This window comes from Mizuhopecten yessoensis, unplaced genomic scaffold (genome assembly GCF_002113885.1).
Source record: "Mizuhopecten yessoensis strain PY_sf001 unplaced genomic scaffold, ASM211388v2 scaffold8745, whole genome shotgun sequence".
Classification (NCBI taxonomy): Eukaryota; Metazoa; Mollusca; class Bivalvia; order Pectinida; family Pectinidae; genus Mizuhopecten; species Mizuhopecten yessoensis.
This window is the reverse complement of record NW_018407700.1, coordinates 2492958-2508643: the sequence shown is the minus strand read 5'-3', so window position 1 is coordinate 2508643 and position 15686 is coordinate 2492958. Positions and strand designations below refer to the sequence as shown.

The 15686-nt window shown below is 37.2% G+C and overlaps 1 protein-coding gene across 2 annotated transcripts in view; it reads left to right on the top strand.

The window, feature by feature from the left end:
- LOC110456434 (dynein heavy chain 5, axonemal-like) overlaps positions 1-15686 on the top strand; it is a 124961-nt gene that overhangs the window by 40425 nt on the left and 68850 nt on the right. For both annotated transcript variants that reach the window (XM_021507199.1, XM_021507200.1), the window contains 10 exons: positions 2103-2309; positions 3420-3500; positions 4315-4719; positions 5856-5974; positions 6462-6761; positions 7119-7359; positions 9541-9667; positions 12829-13055; positions 13397-13663; positions 15008-15136. In XM_021507199.1, coding sequence (XP_021362874.1) covers positions 2103-2309; positions 3420-3500; positions 4315-4719; positions 5856-5974; positions 6462-6761; positions 7119-7359; positions 9541-9667; positions 12829-13055; positions 13397-13663; positions 15008-15136 — 2103 coding nt within the window. The remainder of the gene's footprint in view (positions 1-2102; positions 2310-3419; positions 3501-4314; positions 4720-5855; positions 5975-6461; positions 6762-7118; positions 7360-9540; positions 9668-12828; positions 13056-13396; positions 13664-15007; positions 15137-15686) is intronic.

The following is a 15686-nucleotide window of genomic DNA, read 5'->3' as shown; positions in this document are numbered from 1 at the left end:
GAAATAAAGTAAAGGGAGATAACGTAACAGAACGTGAAATTTCATTATCTGGAGATCAAGTTTTAATAAACCTGCTCTTCTTCTGGTCTGGTTCCACTGTATTTGAATTCATCCTCAATACTCCAGGGGTTATGTTCATGTACGGTCCCTGCACCCTTGGTTAATGTTATGTCAAACTGAAGGCATGAAGATAGCTTTTTAATTTGTTTTCGGGTAAAAATAACTGACCAATTGCTTGGCAGATACCTTCCTTTGAAGATTACAGTGTAGCATCAACCGACTTCAATTTACCGTTAGGCTAATGTGCGATTCTCTTGATGTACATCAAAGGATCAAACTAGTCTACTTGTACCATTCACAAGATGGAGTGTACAGGAGCCTTCAGTCTCTGGAGTATCGAGGATGTCTTTAACTGTGTGGCTAGTTATGAATTTCATAGATATCAGGTGTACAATTTCATTAGCCCCATTCCTGGTACTAGTAGATTTTATGTAAGTGCTAGTCTAATTGTAAAATTTTGAATATATACTGTGTAGGTTGTGCTAGTATGATTTGTCTAATTCTGCCTGTGGGCTACTGGGCTAGTACTGAAAATATGAAATTGAACACCCCTGTCATTTACAAGTATATGCAGAAAATTTTCCATCCTTACTTTAGTCTATATCTGATGTCCCAAGTCTTTGCATGTGTAGAAAAAAGAGGATTTAATGAATGTCCCATCCTTCTCTGTAGCACCTCTCTCTGTCTGGGGAAGAAGGTACTCTGAGTTTCTAATTCTGTGCCTGCTATTTGTATAACTACCTAAACAAGTGAAAAAAATCTCTATCGGGCGGGCACTGGTGAAAAAATCTTCTTCTGTGCTTGCCATTTGTATAATTTCACCGGTAAAACAATTCTTTATCGAGCACTGGTAATAGATTTGAATCCTCCTTCTTAGGATTTTTTTTTAACTATGACAAAACAGTTCATTTGTAAAAAGGTAAATTTTCATTGTTTTTGTAACCACAGGTTTAAAAAAAAATAAAAAAAATTCTGCCATATCGTTCTATGTAATGTATTGAAATGTCCTGATTAAAATCTTCTGATGGTAAAATATTTTTTTGTAAATTCTTGAGATGATAAAATAAGTTTTTGTAAATAATCCTGTCTTGCATTCAGATGTCATGTTGATGCTATCTGTATTTTCCCAACTAATAAAGAAGAAAAAAAGTTTAATTAGATTTTTGTGTTCTAAAAATAGATATTACTGACATGTACCCATTTTTTCGGCCAAGGTAGAATAATTGGTGAAAATTACTTATACAAATTTTCTGATCTTTATATGCTATTAAAATTTTTGGGAAATTATGTTTAATCAAACATGGAATAAAAATAATTACTAAAAAACATAAATTTTTAAAAACTTTCGAATTAAATGAAAAAGAACATACCATAACTCTGTGACCATGTAACCAAAATTAATGTCTGCACAGTAAAAATATGATACAATGTCAAATTAAACTATTGTGGCTTAATTTCAATCATTATCACGTTATTAACTTATTTTCTGTTTAATGAATTCTGTAGTTATGTTTGTGTCAAGTTCAATACACACATACTATATAGTTTAATTTCTGTTTAATTAATTCTGTAGTTATGTTTGTGTCAAGTTCAAAACACACATGCTATATAGTTTATTTTCTGTTTAACTAATTCTGTAGTTATGTTTGTGTCAAGTTCAAAACACACAAACCAGGTAATATATTTTGATCTTGAGGTGAAGAATATATGACTATGAGGTAATAGTTGTATTTCTAAAATATTTTGATTTATAAGGGAGTTGCATATTTCAAGTATTAATTCAGATTCACCAATATTTGAATGAATTCATTTTCCAGCTGATAATTTCATCATTTCATTAATAATGTTATCGTTTCATTTATAAGTTACAGAATAATTAGTTTTATTTCAACTTATCAGATTCAATTTTTTATTGAATTCCTTCTTCGACTGATAATATGATCCTTTCACTAGCTATTCCTCACAGCACTTATGATTTCACCAATCAGAAAGAACTATTTATTTACTTCTCCCTATAACCCTCATTTTAACCAATCAAACAGGAGATGGACCAAGCTGTAGCTGCAGAGGCTGACGAGGGAACCAAGATTATACCCACCTCCCTTATCAAGCCCCTCCATAAGATTATCAGCGAGCACAAGGACATACAGAAAATTGTTATCCAGCTCAACTCCATCGTCTCAACTTTCAAGGTTGAGGTCAATGAAGTGCTAGAAAACTTCACTAAATACGCTCACTTGTGGGACAAGGTAAGAAATAATCTTCAAATTTGTCTACTTGTGAGACAAGATGAGTAACCCTCACTTAATATGCCCAATTGTGGGAAAAGGGGGACATAACAGAATCTCTCGACCTCAAGTGGGTGAGATAGGGAAATCTCAACACGAGGGGCAATATTCTGAAGTTGCCAAACACAAGGATTTGTCGAGTGTTTGGCAATTTATGAATCTTTCCCCAAGGGTTGAGATTCCCAATCTCACCTCAAGGAAGTGAATGATTTTTTTCTCTCTTACCCTGTTCACCCATTGTATATCACATATTTAATGTAATATTAACATTACAGGCTAAATGGATTATTGATGTGACGTTATACAATTCTTATGAATAGGGTAACTCCCCCCGTCTCAACACTAGGCTGAGACAAGGATATCTCACACTGGTAAAAGTGTAGATATACCTATCCAGGGTAAGAGAAATAATATTCTTCAGATTGCCTATTTTCAATGACAGATCGGTAGCATTCTCTAAAGTATGTCCTTTAGGGGACAAGGAAAGAAACCTTTGCTAAAAACATCCTCTTGTGGAACAAGGTGAAAATAAATTGATCCAAATACATCCGTATGTCGGAAAAGGGAAGAAAATGTCACAAGTTTGCCCTATTGTGGTACAGAAAGAATAATATGGGTGGCTGGGTGGCGCAGTGGATAGCACACTGGCCTTTCACCGAGATGGTCAGGGTTTGATTCCCAAATGGGATGTGGTAAGGTTTGGGGTCAACTGGTTGACCACTTGGTTTTCTCTGGGTACTTTGGTTTCCTCTAACATTAAGACCCCCTGCGCGCTAAATCCAAGCCAACAAGAGTGATTAATATAAGTTGAAAGAACTTGTTTCGTAATTGTTGTAAAAGCAATACAGCTTATATTTAAAGAATAACATTCAGATATTTATATAAATAATTGAATGTTTAATAATTTCTGTTCAGATATTATTCTTTGATGTAAATATGGTCAGTGTTTGGGATAATGTGACATTATAAAATGGACAATATCTTTCTAACGAATGTGTTTTTGGTCAATATCTTTCTAGAGCTGTGTTTTTGGAAAATATTTTTCTAATGATGTGTTTTATTGTGTGTCAGGAACCTGTCGCTTCAGTGAAGGAGTTTATGATAGCTAATCCCATCCTGACTGAGATCGAAGCACAGATCAAGTTCTACCAGGTATATCACAGTGCTGTGAAACAATTGTCAACCAAATAAACCTTATCAAAAAAATATTACAGGTATTTACCTCAATCACTCCTGTAATATTTCATAATGGACTATTCAAACCTTTGGATTGGAAGAGTTCAAATGTGTCTTCAGGGGTGAATGAGTTAATTTCTTGGAAATGTGTTTTGAGGAATTATCACTTTTAATTCTGATTGGATCTCTCCTGACATTTTTTATTTTTTTTAAAGAATGTCGGTATTTTCAACGCTTATTTGGTATACTGGTCTATAGAAAATTGGGAATTGGACAGACTTTTGGAGTGAATCTACATAAGAATTAGTTCATAATTTATAACTGGTGTTTGCAAATGAAAAGTTACATAGGTACATAGATTTATTCTGACAAAATTAGGATTTTACAATTCTTTGACAGTTAGCTCTGAAATAAAAAACAATTAAATAAAAACATATTTCAAAAGTTGCGACGTTCAGATTTCAATTTTCTCTTTAAATCTGTATTTCTGTGCTTGGTTTTGCCAGTGTTCATCGAATTTATATTCAAATTGTTTCACTGTGCTTGAATTCACAACAATTGACGGTAGATTGTTCCTTAAATCAACAGTTCTCTGTGTAAATGAAAATTTTGTAATATTTAATCTTGAATGATCTTCTTAGTTTTTTAGTTTTTCTAATCACTCTTTATAGGATAAATCTTTTAGGCCAGGTACCTGCTTCATTGCTCGACATTAAACATTTTCTATTGTTTCAATGTGTTTTATTGAAAAAGTTCTGAGAAGTTATAACCCTGTGCTGCTGTGTTCTAGAAACTGGAGACAGACATTGAAGAGATGCAGTATAGTTACCGTGTGGGGTCCGTAATGTTCGTGACCGACCCTCTCAAACTGGCCCTCATCACTGAGGCTAAGAACTGGAAGATGGCATACGCGAAAGCACTCAACGAGAAATGTGCTGGTGAAATGGACGAAATGCTTGATTTCATTGACACTCTTACCAAGAGACTTTCACGTCCAGTCAAAGATTTGGACGACGTACGTGCAGAAATGGCCGCCCTTGCTGAGATTCGTGAGGCGGAAATCAAAATTGATATGACCATCACGCCAGTGGAGGAGTCCTATGCCATGCTGAACAGATACAACATCTTCTTCAATGATGGAAACGCGGAGCGCGTAGATTCCTTGTCCTACGGGTGGAAGAAGTTGATAGCACAGGTAATCTTTTGAGGTGTCTCAATACACCAGGAGTGTGTCGAAAATGTATTGTGATACGTATCCCGATATATTGTCATAGGAAATGTTGCTCTGTTAAGAAAGAAATTGTCGTCAGAATGTTATCAAACTGAATCATATGCCATATGGATCACACAGATTTTAGATCTTCATTAAGCCAACCATCAATAATGAAATTTCCACTGATTTCCACCATTAGTAAATAGCCTGTTTATGTTATTGGCATATCTGTTAGAATGTGTAGTAATTTGAATAGTTAAAACACCTAGCACACCCATTAAAATAATATTTTGAAAAATGTTCTGATACAACATTGTTTTATTTCTGTATATTGATATAATACAATATACCTGTGTGTTGTGATATACTGGTGTTCCAATATATTGTGAAATCCCCAGGCAATCTTTACCTACATTAGCTATTTAGTTTAAGCTATTTAAAAAAATAAAAATGGCGAACATATTAACAAAAAAGGTCGGAGGCTGGTGCATGTGCTTATAGGATTCCAAAAGACCAGCCCAAGGTGGAGAATATTAGATAATCATGTTATCTTAGAAATGAAAAATAAACTTTAAAACAAAAGTATGAAATGCCTGAGCCTAGGAACAGGAATATTGTACACCCACATATTTAAGAGGTAGTCTTATTTAATGCTTTTAGAACATTAAATATCGCACTAAATTATCAATGGGCCGATTGAAGTTCTTATAAATTGTACTCGATTGTATATTTTCTTGATTTGCCAATTCATAAATGCGCTAATCTATTAAAATTTCATAATGCGCTAAAATTTCAGTGCACTGAAATAAGAATATTTACAGTTTTTTTTTTTTTTTTTATATACAACGTATGATTATAAATGTATGTTAATTGATTGCAATTTAAGATTACTGCTAACTAAAATATAACTTAAACATGTGTCTTTTACCTGTGATTTTTTTTTTATGAATGATAAAATGATTGGGAATAAATGCATAAAACTTGATAAATCTCGCTGATTAAAAGTTAACAAAAATTACAGGTAAGATAATTACAGGTGTGATCGAATGACTGTTAAAGGTAGCATTAACTTATCAACTTCTTTAAGACCTACCTGGAACTTTATCTCTACCCCACAGAGCCAACAAGTACAGAACCACTTGCTTGAGATTCAACCCAAGTTTAAGTCAGACCTCCTTGCAGGTGTCGAGACCTTCATCAACTCATCCAACGAGTTCTCTGAGGACTATAACACAGCGTAGGTACTCTCAATGTATAGCATAGGTATTCTTTGTCATAATACAGTGTTTGTATTACATATTGTATTGCAGGTTTAGTGTAGTACAGGCCCGGGTTGTATATAAAATGTTCTGAGCATCGACATAATATAATAATAAGGGAAATAAATTCAGAATTGATTTTATCCAACAAATTTTAAAAGGTTTTACATTTATCATCTTTTTCCTGATGATGATAATTTTCAGATCCAGAATATTAAAGTTTTAGTTTTGATTTTAATAAATTAGGTTAATTTTATTTACTGATACAGGATCTATCTATAAAGATCCTCTTCACCGGACTCAAAATCATAACACCAAAATATCTTATATTTTAATACCTTTAAAACTTAAAGAAAAAACCTTGATGCATAATTCAGTTACTTAAGCTCAATTGCATTCAGTATAGTAATGTTGCTTGATATTTTACATGTATCCTGTTAAAATGTTTGAGATGTTCCTGAACAGTGGTCCTATGGAAGACGGGATTGTTCCCCGTGAAGCTTCTGATCGTCTCAATATCTACCAGGCCCGATTTGATGAACTGTGGAGAAAGTATGTTACCTACAATGGAGGGGAGGAACTATTTGGCCTGCCAGTTACCCAGTATCCCGACCTACAGCGCATACGTAAAGAGCTCAACCTGCTCCAGAAACTCTACTCCCTGTATAACATTGTGCTGGAGAATGTCAACGGTTACAACGACATCCCCTGGGTCGAGATCGACATTGAGAAAATTAACAATGAACTTCTGGACTTCCAAAACAAGTAAACATTTGTTTAAGATCTGCTTGTACAAGCTTTGAATCTTCTATAAAACAAATCAGTAGTATTTTTCATAAAAAGAGAAGGGTGTCTCATACACACTTTTTATGATGACAATTCAAGATAGCTAAATGTGCAGTTTGATTCCAATGAAATAATTTTGGTGATTTAGATAACTTTTCAAATGTTTTATCAAAAGAGGTCCATAACAAGCTTGTTATTCTCCAGAAATGACTTTCTATATACTTTTGAAAATTAAAAATTTTTGGGTTAACAATTTTTAGTTTTAGACTTTTTTTGAGGTGAATATATACCTTTGTTAACGTTGATGAAGGAAATAAATTATACTATGTACCACAGATGCCGGAAGTTACCCAAGGCCCTGAAGGAATGGCAGGCCTACGAGGAGTTGAAGAAAACAATTGACGACTTCAACGAGACTTGTCCTCTGCTGGAGATGATGGCTAACAAGGCCATGATGCCACGTCACTGGGAGCGCCTTGCTCAGATCACGGGACACACGTTCGACGTCGATGCCGACAACTTCCTACTCCGTAACTTAATGGAAGCTCCACTGTTGGAGAACAAAGAAGACATTGAGGTGAGGAGGATTGATTAAAAAGTCCCAGTTACTCGGTGATTAGTGAGGGTAGTGCCCTAAGGCCTAGTTACTCGGTGATGAGTGAGGGTAGTGCCCTAAGTCCTAGGTACTTGGTGATAAGTGAGGATTGTGCCCTAAGGCCTTGTTACTCTGTGATGGGTGAGGGTCGTGCCCTAAGGCCTAGTTACTCAGTGATGAGTGAGGGTAGCGCCCTAAGTCCTAGTTACTTGGTGATAAGTGAGGATTGTGCCCTAAGGCCTTGTTACTCTGTGATGGGTGAGGGTCGTGCCCTAAGTACTAGTTACTCGGTGATGAGTGGGGGTAGTGCCCTAAGTCCTTGTTACTCTGTGATGAGTGAGGGTAGTGCCCTAAGTCCTAGTTACTTGGTGATAAGTGAGGGTAGTGCCCTAAGGCCTTGTTACTCTGTGATGAGTGAGGGTAGTGCCCTAAGTCCTAGTTACTCGGTGATGAGTGAGTGAGTGCCCTAAGGCCTTGTTACTCGGTGATGACTTAGGGTAGTGCCCTAAGTCCTAGTTACTCGGTGATGAGTGAGGGTAGTGCCCTAAGGCCTAGTTACTCTATGATGAGTGAGGGTAGTGCCCTAAGGCCTTGTTACTCTATGATGAGTGAGGGTAGTGCCCTAAGGCCTAGTTACTCTATGATGAGTGAGGGTAGTGCCCTAAGGCCTAGTTACTCTATGATGAGTGAGGGTAGTGCCCTAAGGCCTTGTTACTCTGTGTTGAGTGAGGGTAGTGCCCTAAGTCCTAGTTACTCAGTGATGAGTGAGGGTAGTGCCCTAAGGCCTAGTTACTCGGTGATGAGTGAGGGTAGTGCCCTAAGTCCTAGTTACTCTGTGATGAGTGAGGGTAGTGTCCTAAGTCCTTGTTACTCGGTGATGAGGTAGGTAGGTCCTCTGTTATCTTCAAAGGAAATATGTCAGCCTCATAGTGATTGTTGTTCAAGTATTTATACCTGAATCCAATCAAATAACTTACTGCGAGCCTTCAACTTCGTCACGACATATTTCAGAGGTGTAGAGAAGATGTGTGTGTCTAGGGCAGAGCCATTGGATTCCAGAGATAGGGATATACATATCTGACACCTCCATCAGACGGCTGGTTTGATTTGTCTGATGAAAGTGACTGTTGCAAGTCACCGACAAAACCTAATGGTTGATGTAACCAAAGACTATGGATAATGGATAATTATACATACATCTGAATACACCTTTGGACCCTAAGAATATTTTTAAGAAAGTGCATCAGTTATTAGATTTCTCATATACAGTTTATAAAATATCGATCTAAATTAGAAAAAAAAACAAAAAAAACAGAAGATAAGTATTGTACCTATTTCAGACGTCAGTACTAGAAATTAGTTTTAAAAAAAACCAGTCATTCAGACTGGTTGTTTCCAATTTTGGTAGTCCTTGTGCAAGTTCCATTATTCTTATATTATTCAACAAGATTAAGTTATTGCCCTTTGTTCATTTGAGTATTTGATTTTTGTCCGGCAATCTTCTCCTACATTTTTTAACGGATCTCTTTGAAACTTAGAAGGCTCAATAATCATGATATGTTGTTGTGTTTCCTTGAAAAGAATTTTGATTCAACAATTGTTGCAAAAGTAATTGCCCTTTGTTTATTTCAGTATTTGATTTTTTTATCCAGAGATTTTCTCCGGCATTTTTATAGCATGTCAGCTAACCACTCTTTGAATGATGCAGATCTTACATCAATGTAAGAAAGTATATAACACTATATGGCATTCGACGGGCGTATATTGTTCCGCCCCGCGGTACTCTTGTTAGAACCACTAGTCCAGCTGGATATTTCACTAGTTTTAGGCTATCAGGCTACCCTTATTGTTTAGTCCTGCAGAGAACTGCAGAGAACTGATATTGAGTATAGAATATTTGTACATTCTGTTAAGTGTTCGCTTTTGATACCTTTGAACAGACCCTCTCACTTCAGCTTGAAACTGTAAAAACCAAAATGATGATTTAGGTTTCATTGCCACTGAACAGCACTGAGCTCTATTTTATTCAATGACATTGACACACTTTTAGAGTCTGTAGCTAATATACAAAGGTCCATGAATGATATAATTATATGTCAGCTAATATACAAAGGTCCATGAATGATATGATTATATGTCAATCGCACATTTTTTCGTGTACAGGATGTGTGTATCTCGGCGGTGAAAGAGAAGGACATTGAAGCCAAGCTGAAAACAGTGGTCAACGATTGGAGTGGCCAGGACTTTCAGTTCGCTGGCTTCAAGAACAGGGGAGAACTTCTCCTGAAAGGTATGTGGTTAAGTCACACAAGAACAGGGGAGAACTTCTCCTGAAAGGTATGTGGTTAAGTCACACAAGAACAGGGGAGAATTTCTCTCGAAAAGTATGTCATTTAGTCGCACAAGAACAGAGGAGATTTCTCCTGAAAGTTATGTGGTTTAGCCTTGCAAAAACGGTGAGAACTTCTCCTGAAAGGTATGTGGCTAACTTACACAAGAATAAAGAATAGGGGAGAACTTCTTCTGAAAGGTATGTGGTTTAGTCACACAAGTACAGGGGGAACTTCTCCTGAAAGGTATGTGGTTTAGTCACACAAGTACAGTGGGAACTTCTCCTGAAAGGTATGTGGTTTAGTCACACAAGTACACGGGGAACTTCTCCTGAAAGGTACGTGGGTAAGTCACACACGTACAGGGGGAACTTCTCCTGAAAGGTATGTGGTTAAGTCGAACAAGTACAGGGGAAACTTCTCCTGAAAGGTATGTGGTTAAGTTACACAAGAATAAAGAATAGGGGAGAACTTCTCCTGAAAGGTATGTGGTTAAGTCACACAAGTACAGGGGGAACTTCTCCTGAAAGGTATGTGGTTTAGTCACACAAGTACAGGGGAAACTTCTCCTGAAAGGTATGTTGTTAAGTTACACAAGAATAAAGAATAGGGGAGAACTTCTCCTGAAAGGTATGTGGTTAAGTCACACATGTACAGGGGGAACTTCTCCTGAAAGGTATGTGGTTAAGTCACACAAGTACAGGGGGAACTGCTCCTGAAAGGTATGTGGTTTAGTCACACAAGTACAGGGGAAACTTCTCCTGAAAGGTATGTGGTTAAGTCCCACAAGTACAGGGGGAACTTCTCCTGAAAGGTATGTGGTTTAGTCACACAAGTATAGGGAGAACTTCTCCTGAAAGGTACGTGGTTTAGTCACACAAGTACAGGGAGAACTTCTCCTGAAAGGTATGTGGTTTAGTCACACAAGAACAGGGGGAACTTCTCCTGAAAGGTATGTGGTTAAGTCACACAAGTACAGGGGAACTTTTCCTGAAAGGGATGTGGTTTAGTCACACAAGTACAGGGGGAACTTCTCCTGAAAGGTATGTGTTTAAGTCACACAAGTACAGGGGGAACTTCTCCTGAAAGCTATGTGGTTAAGTCACACAAGTACAGGGGGAACTGCTCCTGAAAGGTATGTGGTTTAGTCACACAAGTACAGGGAGAACTCCTCCTGAAAGGTATGTGGTTTAGTCACACAAGAATAGGGGGAACTCCTCCTGAAAGGTATGTGGTTTAGTCACACAAGTACAGGGGAAACTTATCCTGAAAGGTATGTGGTTAAGTTACACAAGAATAAAGAATAGGGGAGAACTTCTCCTGAAAGGTATGTGGTTAAGTCACACAAGAACAGGGGAGAACTTCTCCTGAAAGGTATGTGGTTAAGTCACACAAGTACAGGGGAACTTTTCCTGAAAGGGATGTGGTTTAGTCACACAAGTACAGGGGGAACTCCTCCTGAAAGGAATGTGGTTTAGTCACACAAGTACAGGGAGAACTCCTCCTGAAAGGTATGTGGTTTAGTCACACACGTACAGGGGGAACTTCTCCTGAAAGGTATGTAGTTTAGTCACACAAGTACAAGGGGAACTTCTCCTGAAAGGTATGTGGTTTAGTCACACACATACAGGGGGAACTTCTCCTGAAAGGTATGTGGTTTATTCACACAAGTATAGGGAGAACTTCTCCTGAAAGGTACGTGGTTTAGTCACACAAGTACAGGGAGAACTTCTCCTGAAAGGTATGTGGTTTAGTCACACAAGAACAGGGGGAACTTCTCCTGAAAGGTATGTGGTTAAGTCACACATGTACAGGGGGAACTTCTCCTAAAAGGTACGTGGTTAAGTCACACATGTACAGGGGGAACTTCTCCTGAAAGGTACGTGGTTAAGTCACACACGTACAGGGGGAACTTCTCCTGAAAGGTATGTAGTTTAGTCACACAAGAACAGGGGGAACTTCTCCTGAAAGGTATGTGGTTAAGTCACACATGAACAGGGGGAACTTCTCCTAAAAGGAACGTGGTTAAGTCACACATGTACAGGGGGCACTTCTCCTGAAAGGTATGTGGTTAAGTCACACATGAACAGGGGGAACTTCTCCTAAAAGGAACGTGGTTAAGTCACACATGTACAGGGGGCACTTCTCCTGAAAGGTATGTGGTTAAGTCACACATGAACAGGGGGAACTTCTCCTAAAAGGAACGTGGTTAAGTCACACATGTACAGGGGGCACTTCTCCTGAAAGGTATGTGGTTAAGTCACACAAGTACAGGGGGAACTGCTCCTGAAAGGTATGTGGTTTAGTCACACAAGTAAAGGGGGAACTCCTCCTGAAAGGGATGTGGTTTAGTCACACAAGAATAGGGGGAACTCCTCCTGAAAGGTATGTGGTTTAGTCACACAAGTAAAGGGGGAACTCCTCCTGAAAGGGATGTGGTTTAGTCACACAAGTACAGGGGGAACTCCTCCTGAAAGGTATGTGGTTTAGTCACACAAGAACAGGGGAGAACTTCTCCTGAAAGGTATGTGGTTAAGTCACACAAGAACAGGGGAGAACTTCTCCTGAAAGGTATGTGGTTTAGTCCTGCAAGAACAGAAGAGATTTTTTCACTGAAACATGGGGTTTAGTATTGCAAAAAAACAGTGGAGACTCTCCCATGGTCTAGTTAACATGATTAGGGCAGGACAATTTTTTGTTCCTGAAGTGTACATGGTTTAGTTGAACACATTGGCAGGTGAGAACCTCTTGAAAAAAGGTGCATGGTTCAATTGAGACAAAAACATGAGAACTACGTACCTGAAGTATTCAGTCTACTTTAGTTTACATGAGAAAAGAAAAGTATTTATCTCTACTGAAACATGTATGGTTTCGTTTACACAAGAACATGAGAAGTTCTCTTTAACATTTAGAATCAGTTTGAATCTTTTTTAGGATGCTAATTGGTCTGTTTAATGGAGTTGACAGGTGTATTTTATGCCTGGCTGGACAACACAAAGTCTTGATTAACTCGTTGACCCCTGAAATTTCATAATGAACTATTACAACCTTTGATTTGGAAGAGTTCAAACTTGTCTTCGGGGGTGAATGAGTTAATATCATATCTGTATCTCACTACCAGGTGACACAACATCAGAAACGGTGGCATTAATGGAGGACAGCTTGATGGTTCTGGGATCGCTGCTAAGCAACAGGTACAATGCTCCGTTCAAACCAAAGATCCAGGAATGGGTCCAGAAACTAACCGGGACAACGGAGATCATTGAGAATTGGCTCGTGGTACAGAACTTGTGGATCTACCTAGAGGCTGTGTTTGTGGGCGGTGATATTGCCAAACAGCTACCACAGGTACATTCTGAACAGGCGAAACATGAAATGATTTGTATTTCAAACTCAGACAAAGTTATGTAACTGTAAGCGTACTTAGTTTAGTGCACTCAAATTTTAGAGCATTATCAAACTGTAACAGATTGGCACTTTGATGAATTGGCACACTCACAAAAAATGCCATAGAAAACAATCTACATGAACTTCAATTTGTGCTGTCATTATTAAGCACAATATTTAAAGCTCGAAAGGTACTAAAATAAGAACATGACAACTTTCTGTGAGATTTTATTTAATTATCTCATAGTTTAGTAACGTGATATTTTAATTTTCTAACTTCATTCTGGATCTCCATTTCGTAGGAAGCCAAGCGTTTCAGTAACATTGACAAGTCCTGGATGAAGATCATGCAGCGAGCTCACGAGAACCCAAATGTAGTTCAGTGCTGTGTCGGAGACGACACCATGATGCAGCTCCTTCCCCATCTACTGGAGCAGCTGGAGATCTGTCAGAAATCCCTGACAGGATACCTGGAGAAGAAACGTCTTGTCTTCCCCAGATTCTTCTTCGTCTCCGACCCTGCCCTGCTGGAAATCCTCGGGCAGGCCAGCGACTCGCACACAATTCAGGTAAAAGCAACAACACCTTAATAGAGAATCTGTACATTTATACCTAATAACTGCTAACCACTTCCTGTTCCTGTTTGATTTTTGTCTCGCCGCTACGATGTAGCGGAAGTGAGACTTTTCTGGTGGCGGTGTCAACATTAAGTTATTGCGTTTAACTTAGTTTCACTGAAAGTATAAGTGCTACACCAACCAAACTTTGTCAGCATCTCCATGAACATTAAGCTTTGGTGTTTAAGTTAATTTCTCTGATATACATATTTATGTTTCATTGATGGTCAAGCGGAGCACAGGCGAGACATAACAATCCGAATGCCTTATTTTAGTGATATTGCTTGATTTGTTCATAAATATTTGAAGTCGAGCGGAAATGTTTACATAACTCCATTGATTGGAAAAGTTTTGACATAATTTCCCCTATCAAATCATCAAAAAAATATGGGGAGATTGTGGAGTGGTACTGTTGTAAACTCCCCTACATTTGACCAGTATGCCTGTTTCGGTTTGATTCCCTTGTTGGGTGTGAACAGGTTTGGGGTCACCTGACCAACCATGTTGGCTTTTCGGGTACTCCAAAAAGAGTGATTAATAGTTAGTTAGTTCAATTTTTATTTACCTGTCAAGCATATGTATATACGTTCATACAATTTTACATTTAAAACACATTTTTAATTGATGCCCAGCCAAACACAGTCTTATTACACACAAGATAAGATAATTTTTCAATTATAAAACGATTGAATTTTATGTTAAAAGACAACTCCTCCTCTTATACATGAGAAAAGCACCACTTCTAATGCTTAATAACACTCTATGTTTGTTTCTTTGTCAAACAAATTTTAACATATGAATAAGTCTCTGAATCAGATTTTAAAATTTGATAGTTTCTAAGTTTATTGTCACTAGTTATATTATTGCTTAATATAATAATTAATATAAGTTATTAAGTTTCTGTAGAAAGTAACTAAAACTGCAGTACATTATTCATTCTTGGTATGCCTTTGTTTTTTTTAAATTTGTTGAAAATAAATATTTGTAATGAATGTTATACATTATAAATATATATCTGTATCGATCATATAATAAACCGAGAGGTCGGACACATAATGGCTTATTTAAAGCACAGTAATGGGCTTATTTCACGACAATGAAATATCATTGGTTGGCATTTCTACTGAATTTCAATAGATGTGGGTGAGCTTATTACCCGGCATGGGCTTACATGGTAAGAGTTGAAGTGAAGGTTAGATGTTTGTCTGTGGCAGGTATTTCATTTTTTATTGTGAAATCGAAACTTGTCGATCAGTTCTGATTTATTTTAAATCCGTATGACTTGTTTACTTATAGAACCATCTCCTGTCTGTGTTTGACAATACAAGACTGGTGACATTTGATGAGAAAGTTTACGATAAGATTCTCTCCCTCAACTCCCAGGAGGGAGAGAATGTGCCTCTAGAGGAACCAGTTAACGCACAGGTAAGTTCCAGGCAGGATTTAAAATATGTCAATTAACTCGTTTACCCCTGAAGACACATTTGAACTCTTCCAATTCAAAGGTTGGAATAGTTCATCATGAAGTTTAAGGGGTAAATGAGTTAACTCTTTTCTGTTTCCTTCTGCAAAACGTTTTTATGTGCATTGTTTTCCACAATTTTCTTCATATTCATACAGTATTAAATATAACATGAATAAAAATCACATAAGAAAAATTGAAAAATTAACAATATTATCAAAAAGTGAGTATTTATTATTATCTCTGAATTTGTGTTAATATGCACAATTTTATTTTGGACTTAATAATTATGAAGATAACAAAGAGATTGTGGAACAGTTGTTACAAATATGATTTGGCTTTATGACAAGTCAAATTTTCAAAATTGTTATTTTTTTGGGGGGGAAAATATATTTTGAGAAATAATATATTTTTTGTGTAAATTGTTTAAGAGTGATTATTTTGAAATCAAAGACATGGGATTTCAGTCTTAATATTTATAAAAATAGAAGTGATTCCAATTTTATCTGAATT